General features: G+C 52.5%; 3 protein-coding genes across 3 annotated transcripts; all 3 read right to left on the minus strand.

Moving 5' to 3' along the window:
- Positions 1-747: 747 nt before the first annotated feature.
- On the minus strand, positions 748-2,907 carry NECHADRAFT_12141 (uncharacterized protein; the record flags this gene model as incomplete). The annotated part of the gene is made up of 2 exons (XM_003044290.1): positions 748-2,355; positions 2,416-2,907. Coding segments are annotated over 2 exons (2,100 nt in total), but the record flags the coding sequence as incomplete, so codon positions are not given.
- Positions 2,908-4,383: 1,476 nt separating this feature from the next.
- NECHADRAFT_73211 (uncharacterized protein) lies at positions 4,384-5,307 on the minus strand (the record flags this gene model as incomplete). Its single annotated transcript, XM_003044291.1, has 5 exons — positions 5,167-5,307; positions 4,968-5,099; positions 4,853-4,906; positions 4,499-4,793; positions 4,384-4,446 (listed from the first exon to the last, which is right to left on the minus strand). Coding segments are annotated over exons 1-5 (624 nt in total), but the record flags the coding sequence as incomplete, so codon positions are not given.
- A 211-nt stretch (positions 5,308-5,518) lies between these two features.
- Positions 5,519-7,742, minus strand: NECHADRAFT_102256 (uncharacterized protein; the record flags this gene model as incomplete). The annotated part of the gene is made up of 2 exons (XM_003044292.1): positions 5,519-6,961; positions 7,018-7,742. 2 exons carry the CDS (start codon positions 7,740-7,742, stop codon positions 5,860-5,862), a joined length of 1,827 nt encoding a protein of 608 aa, XP_003044338.1. The 3' UTR covers positions 5,519-5,859.
- Between the last annotated feature and the right edge of the window lie 323 nt (positions 7,743-8,065).

Raw genomic sequence — 8,065 nt, forward strand, 5'->3', positions numbered from 1 at the left:
CGGGCTTTTATCCCTCCATCGCTGCCGCAGCTCGTGGCCTCAAACTCCCGTATAAGAGACTGCTTTCAAGGTGCAATGGAGGGAAGCCGCGCAGCCAAAATGGCGGGAACAACACTCTCTTCTCGCCAGCTGAGGAGCAGGCGATACTTACGTGGCGCTGGAGGCGTGTTACTCGGGGACATCACCATACAATATCGTACCCTTCGTCAACGGGGCCCAATAGAGAGAGCCACGGGTCCATAGCTACGGGTGGGAACTCATGAATGAGTTTATTCCGTCCTGGGGGGATACGACGTAAATTTGGCAGCAATTATTGGAGTAGGGACTCGCCGGCGCAAGGCATGGATGTCAGGGTAATCTACGCGAGCCCGACGGCCTCTCCAGCAAGACAACACGAGGCATGTAGAATTGTCCTAAGCGTGCATACTGTTGAATAAATGGATTACTGTAGGGGGATCATGCCCGAGACAAAACAAGACAAGGCGAAGCAGGATAAGGAAATAGATTTCTAACCCGTTGCAATCACATCCGCTATTCATTCACCATTATACTCGTACCTCAAGGCCTTGCACTGCTGTGCAGGTTCAAGAGCGTTGTTCTCGCCATCAGATCGTCCTCCGCAAACTCACAACCTCGTGAAACTCGCTTGCCAGGCTGAGCACTTTTCTCTCCGTCCGCCACCCGACCCGAATCCCACCCTCGTTTGTTAGGCACCACCTGTGCTAGCGGTCGCCGCGCTGCTTCAAGCAGCACGGCACGCTCAAAGTCAATCAGCATCACACTGTCCGTCTCCCTGTTGACCAGCATGTTTGCACTCCGCACGTCCTTGTGAACCACGTCTTCCTCGTGAATCGCCCGTAGAGACTTAAGCAACTTGTCCTTGAGTGTTCTTCCCATGTCGGCTGTAACCTCAATCTCGTCGATGCCGTCTCCTCCCCACGATAAGAATGTCATGTGCACAATGTACACCCGATGGTCGTAGTAGTAGACCTTCTTGAGCGGCCGAAGATCGATGGCCCCTAGGAAGACGGGCACGCTGACGCCCTGGATCCGCTCGAGACGCTTATACACCGCCGCCTCATGTCCGAGGTCCTTGATAAAGGCCTGCACTGTCCCCTTGCATACAAATGTGTAACCGTACGCAAGAAGCGTCACCTTGAACAGGACCCCTCGTGCCCCGTGCTTTCCCAGCTTCGTGATTCCAGCATCTAACGACTGCCGCAGCTGCTCACGTAGGAGTTGCAGCCATGTGGAATGGCTGACTGGATGGCGCGTGTGAGTGCACCCTCGGGTTCTGCCACGAGATCTGCTGTGACATCCATTGTCGGGGCCTCTGTGAGATTCTACATTGGGGCATCTCGGATCGAGTGGGCTTCCTCTGACCAGCCCGAGCAGGCATGCTTGAGTACAGTACTGTCGGTCTCGGGCAGCTCCTTCGCGTGGTCGGCGTGCCAGGATTCGTTGACTTCTTCGGGGCTCCTTTTCGTGTCCTCGCTGTCTACGCCTTCCGCGCCGTTCAGCAGGGCTTGGCGTGTCTGGAGGCTGCGTCCCCGACTCATCCGACGATGACTCTGCCCGGTTTCTTCTAATCGCAAATTTGTCGTGCTCATCATCCCCCTCACCCTGCCGCCGCCGTGGCCGTCGCCGTGGTCGTTGCCTTCCCCCCCGGAGCACGCATGGTGACCGGTCAAAGTCCTCGTATGTCGTAGGCACCCAGCTCGATGAGCTCTCCGGCGCTCTTCGCTCCCCCTCGGGAATCGACCGTAATGTCGTCTCGAAATCTTCCGCCCATCTCTTGAGGCTTGCCGTCGCTCGATCACGCTCATCCTGCCCGTGCTCGCCTCGCTCTCCTGGACTGCCCAGCGCCATCAGGCTGAAGGCGAGATGCTGTCCCACCGCCGAGCTCGACTGCACATGTTCGGCATGCGCCGACACCTCCGGCCCGGGCTCTGCCAGGTGGTAATACAGCGTTTCAGGCCTGGCCCAGTCGATCTTGAGGAAAACAGTCGCCTCGCCCGTCGTCATCAGCCCATACTCGAGACCCCCCTCGATCATGTAGTGGTACGTCTGCGTCAGCGCAGACGCCGTCAGCCTCTCAGCGTGATACTGAAAACGCCCCTCCGGGTCCACAGACGTCGGGATAGTCTTTCGATTGACAACCTCCTTATAAATGTTCATTCGCCGTAGACCGGCACGGAGGTGCGGAGCCGTCAGCTTATGGGGTGCCTTGTACTCAGATACGTAGATCATCGTCCGTTTCTCAGACACCGTGTCGTCGTCTGATCGGTACACGCAGATTTGGTCAGGTCGAAGTTGGTTGACATCTCGTTTGTGGTTTGGTGTTTGCAGCGATGTCTGCAGCGGCGTTTGCGGTGGTGTCGGTGTGCTCTCTCGAGCAGCAACTTCTTCCGCGACATCGCTGATGGCATGAGGATGATTCTCAAACACGATCCCACTTCCCATATCAAACGCGTTGCTGACCTCCTCCACTTGCCTGAGTTGTTCCATAATGACTCGGACGGGATCTTCCACGCCGGTGTGCATAAAGTACTCGAGCGTCTTCTCGTCGGCGATCGATCGCTGCGAAACCCTCTTTCCCAGACCGGCCAGGAAGTTTTGGCTCTCGAAAGCCCGGGTCTCGGTTGGAAAGCATTCGTATATCGTATCAAAGACGCTTCTCTGTTGGTCCAAAAAGTGTGGCCAGGGCTCAAGACTAGTTGGGCACAGCTTATTGCGAGGGTTGGTGATGGAGCCCCTTGATGTTAGCCGTCTGTCTCTTTCTACCTTGAACTGGAAGAAGACGAGGCTATGGCAGGCAGCGATATACTCGTCCAAGGTTGTCGGTCGTGTCTGCTTCTCCGCTTCTTCAGCGCGCTGCTGTTCCTTCTCGGCGCGCTGCTGTTCCTTCTCGGCGCGTTGCTGTTCCTTCTCGGCTCGATCTCGTTCTTCTTGACGTTCTCGTTCAGCTTCTTCGGCGCGCTGCCGTTCTTGCCGACGCCCTCTCTCGGCTTCCTCGGCGCGTCGTTGTTCCTTCTCGGCGCGTTGTTGTGCTTCTAGAAGGCGCCTTCGAAGCTCTTCCATGCTATTTGGATCACCCATATTCAATGGATAAAACCAGAGAACACCGATGAAACCCGCGTTCGGAGTGAGCTGTTGGCCAGTCGTGTGTGCCTTGGTGTTTTAGAAAACATGTTGACGGCCGATGTGGGTACTGGATAAGAAGTTTTGTTGCGAGGGGTTACGGCTAGTCGCCTCCACCAGACAGACTTTCGGCCTAACTTTTTCCGCGCCGAGGCCTGGACGGGGAAGGGAAAAAAACAAAGAACACGGCCCGTTAACTCCTGCACTCGGAAGGGGCCAGCTAATGCCTGAAGTAATTGATTGGTCAGTGAATCATAGCTAATAACAAAAGAGATGAGGCGGCTTACAACCAAAGCTTGGGATTCAAAGGATCCCAGGTGAGAGAGGGGCTGTCATAAATAGGTATTCAGATGCTTTCTCGAGTTAAAAGAAAGAGGAGACAATTTTCCGAGGCTGGGGTTAGATATGTCCGGATGAATACTTATTGCGGTTTATCTATCATCCTATCTTATCAAACAAACAGGGGTACCGTGCCGTTTAACAGGGATAACATTCCATTTAACACCGATGCGTACTAGCTCCTGGAAATTTACAAGGGTGCTGTTCGCCCAAGACGCGATCTTAGTGGTTGATTCCTCCCGAACACAAGTGAAATCCGACACCCTAAACTCATCATTGATCTACAAGCAACATTGATCACAGACTTTCACGACGCCCTCAGCCCTCGCCCTGCAACCAACATTGATAATGATAGAAGAGTAGGGCTTCTCTTCATCAAGCTATCTTGCTAATCGTTTCTAGTAGAACCGTGACCGTATATACACTTCGCATCAGAACAGCCATCACGTCGATCCTTGAAACAACGGCCCTGGCGGGCGATATACCACAGAGCATCAAACTCAACGTCGCTCAATGGTGGGTGACGGTGATTTCTCGGGCAGCCCCTACATTCTCCCCGCAGAAAAAGCCAGCTGCAAAGGTTGAGTCGTTTCATCCTTTCAACCAGCTGTTGTTCAACACTTAGAGGCGGATCCGCACGCCTCCCATTGTTTACTAATATCGGCCCTAATCTCGCGAACTGACGCGGAGGAACCGCATAGGAAAATACCTGACCACCTTGTACAGAACTATACGTTCCCTCCTGAGAACCAGTAAATGTAAACACGCTGCGAAACTGAGTGACATGCTTGAACCCAAGTTTCCTAATAGATGGCGCAGCAGGGCTCCCGACGAGCAGCGTTATGCGTTCCAGGGCCGATTTATCCGCAACAAATTGACCAAGGAATGGAGCATAACCCGAGTCATGACAACAAGCAAGCATGATATGCTTGCATTGAGGACTTTCCGCGAAGAACTTTAGATATTCTGCAGACTTCTTAGTGATCTTATGAGCATCACGGGTCAGTATGCATCGTACCTCGAATTTTGTTGTCTGCCCTTTCCTTACCAAATCCCACATCAACGAAATCGAACATAGGCAAACGGCTACTAAAGCCTGCGCAAAAAGCCCTTACCTGGGCCGTGTCTTTTACTCGCGCCTCCCGGACGAGTCTCGACCCTAAACCGTCCAAGTGAGCGAAGGCTTTGACGACCACATCTAGTCTATCAGAATCATCCACGATGGTCCGTAAATACTCTTGTGTAGCTGTAAGCAGCTCATCAGCCGCTTCTTCGCCTCCTGTAGATGCCGCCTTGATAAATCTGTCTTGAAACTAATCCATGTCAGAGTTAGCACCACATAAGCCTCGTGCATGCTTAGACTAATGCCTACAGCATAGCCGTCCGCGTCAGCATCGATCAACACGACCGCAAACGGTCGTCGTTCCTTGTAGAGGGTGTCAGTTACTACAGCATACGATTCCATGTGAATTCGATCTTTCTCTCACCACGATTCTGCCTCTATTTCGGAGGGCAAGCATATCCTGCTGCAGTCGTCTCCGAGCATCTTGCTCAGCTTGGAGATCTAGCTCCGCTTGCTCTAGTTTTGCATCGGTGTCTTCCAGCTTAGTGATGAGCTCCTGCGGATATCGAGTCAGCGCTGGCCACAGAATAGTCAGTCTGTAAACAGCGGGTATGAATCCGTACCTCAATCAAGTCCGACCGTTGCTCCTCGGCAATTCGGAGTTCCTTCAAGCGCTGGCGGTAAGACTGTGGTTGAGGGCTCATCACCGTAGATGATGGCAGGATTACAGCTTCTCCTGCGAGACAACGACACACCCCAGGTCGATATTTTGGAAAAGCACGAGCAGAAGAGAAGTAGTTCGGAAACTAGAAAACTGCTCAGAAAGCGGGGCAAGGGCGGCACGAGAAACAAGGGGGTAATGCCAGCCATCATACATGCAATACTGTAATACTCGGTATACCCTTATATCCGTGCCCCTTGTATTCAGCCCCTGCCCATGTCAGACGAGAATTCAGGAGAGAAGCTGCGCTGCGTACGGAGTAATTGATGAGGGACTAACACGGCCGCCCCGCTCGCAATCTCTCCTACCTTCACCACCACATTGTGATAATATCATCATCACAGCTGTGGGTAGAGCCCATGAAAAAAACCCAAGTATCGCGATCTACTAACGTACATGATACGAGTGGTCAAAACAAACGAGCGGTCAATTCCACACCCGGATTCTCGTTTCTTTACTTCAACCCACATTTCTAGTACTACGGTAGCTCATAACGGAGCCGATTTCTTGGCGAGCGCTGCAATCCTCGGGAAGGTCGTCGAGAACCAACCTTGGAAACCTCTCGCCCCTACCCTGTCAGGATCTCGACCGTATATCAGCATGGGGGGTGTCGCAATGAAGCCTGTCTCCGAACTTGCTCGTAGAGTCCACGACCTTCGTCCTTGTGTGGTAACTTGGCGCGGCTTTCGCGTTTGAATAGGTGGTTCGGATTGTCCAGTTGCTCCCGAAGGATCACTAAAGTGTTGAGACTTGACTTGATACCCGCGGACTGGTCTTCAAGATTGTTCGGTAGTTCGAAAAGTGCTTCCGTCACGTCGTCATTCGAATCCTGTGATGGGCTAAAAAGGATCCTCCCCTGGGCCAGTAGCCCTGAAAAAAGCAAGAGACAGCGAAATGCCAGGTTTGCTAAGGTTTCAACTTCCAGGATAACAGAGTCCACGATACTGCGAGCATTGGGATACTGGGCCAAGGATCTCCTCGGCTGTTCTTCGTGGTGAACCAGGCCTTCTTCTCCCGCTAGTATCGATGGTGTTGCCATGATTAGTCCTGTTACCTCGCCCACGTGGCGATACATGTCTCTTGCTAATTCCGCAATGGCCTTCGAGAGATCGATTCTATCAGGGCTGAAAACAGTAATTTGAAGCTCGACGCTCAGCTGAACATGGGATAACGCCTCAGTTACGACGTGTTGGAGCCTTCCAAGGAGCGCTTTCTGACTGGAAAGTCGCGTTTGCAGCCGTGCGAGAGTCACAAGTTCGTCGTCAACTGACGATGCGTTTTCATGAATGTTTAGAGAACCAAGCTGTTTCTCAAGGTCGGCATCATCGTCATCATCTGCAAACCCAACGTAGTAGCTTTTCCGAGCCGGCGAAAACGCTGAGACGGCCCCCTGGCCTTGGAACGAGCCTTGCCGGCTTCCAAGCTCAATAAGTCGGCCCAGTATGCCTTGTTGTGCAGGATGGTTGTAATCCTTCCATAAAAGACAGAGCTTTGCGATATCTCGGGCCCCTTTGTTGTAGTCTGAGGCGAATAATTGTCTCAACAGCGCATTTACCTGCTGGCGCTGATATTCAGCAGGGACGCCCTCGAAGCTTTGGACTTGTATTGGCTCTCTCTTGCCTCGCCTTATCTGCCGCAGGATGCTTAACATGATGAGCGTGCTCTCCAAATTGCCAGGATCTCTAGATCCATTCTTTCTGGATATCCTGAAGAGTTAGACGGCACTCTTATAGGTGGAAATTTGTGGACTTACTCATGCTCCATAGAGCTGTCGTCGCAGATTGTGTGTATCCACTCGGGGACAATGGTTGAACCGGCCAATTCGCCAAATGCCAAGGCAAAATGACATAGAAGGAGCATTCGACAGCAGGCCTTTCGCGATTTATCGTAGCATACGGCCGCAGCTGGATGAAATGACCGGATTGCGATTGTAGAATTGCCTTCTATATCCACTTGGTCGCGAAATGGCCATGTGCCGACTCCGTGCGACTTGAATTGAGCGATGAATGGCTGTTCGCAATCTTGGTTCCAACAACATAGAACAACTTTGGGCTTTTTAAGCTTCAAGATTTCCTCAATCAGCTGATGGCATCGCTCCGAAGGAATAGGTGTCGCCTGCTGGGGTTTGAAAGAGAATGCGTCAAGGACGGTGACAGTATGAATGCTCCGAGCTCCCTTGGAGCTGAAACTGATGAGTTCATCAACTCTCTTCAGCGTCTCGCATCGCTTCACAAACTCGCCAAAGGTCCCGTCGTAAGTCTGCTCTTTGTACGGCCGCTCCAGAATGATGACCAAGTCCGACGGGCCAGAAGCGAGGCTGCATGTTTGTTCAATTTCGTTTTTCGGTCGCGCAAATTCCTTGCCGAACCCCTGGATGAGATTCAGAACTCTGATGTCCTCTTCTCTTGGCCAGCAAACCGGTGGCTCTAGCACAAGATTCTGGACGCAGCGGGGAACGGGTATGTCAAGGCAAAGCATTGTGCTAATAAGAGCATGAAGTCGCTGTTGACGCGTTGGCTTGAGATGATACAAAGTAGTGGTTTGAGCTGTCGCAATGAGCGTGCCAAAAGGATCAAAGGTCGGGTAAATAGTAATGACGTGCTGATTGATATCTAAAGTGCGGGGTACCCAGCCGACAGATTTTACCTAGAGCAGCAGGGCTTGATTACTCAATGCTGTTGTTTGCGACACTGACTTTCTCCGCGCCCAATCGCTGTCACGTGCAGATTGTCGAGCGAATACCATTCACCCATGGGACGGCTCATCCCTCAGGCCTCAAAGTCAACCAAGACGTTCGCTCT

Source organism: Fusarium vanettenii, assembly GCF_000151355.1.
Source record: "Fusarium vanettenii 77-13-4 chromosome 14 genomic scaffold NECHAsca_23_chr14_3_0, whole genome shotgun sequence".
NCBI classification, from domain to species: Eukaryota; Fungi; Ascomycota; class Sordariomycetes; order Hypocreales; family Nectriaceae; genus Fusarium; species Fusarium vanettenii.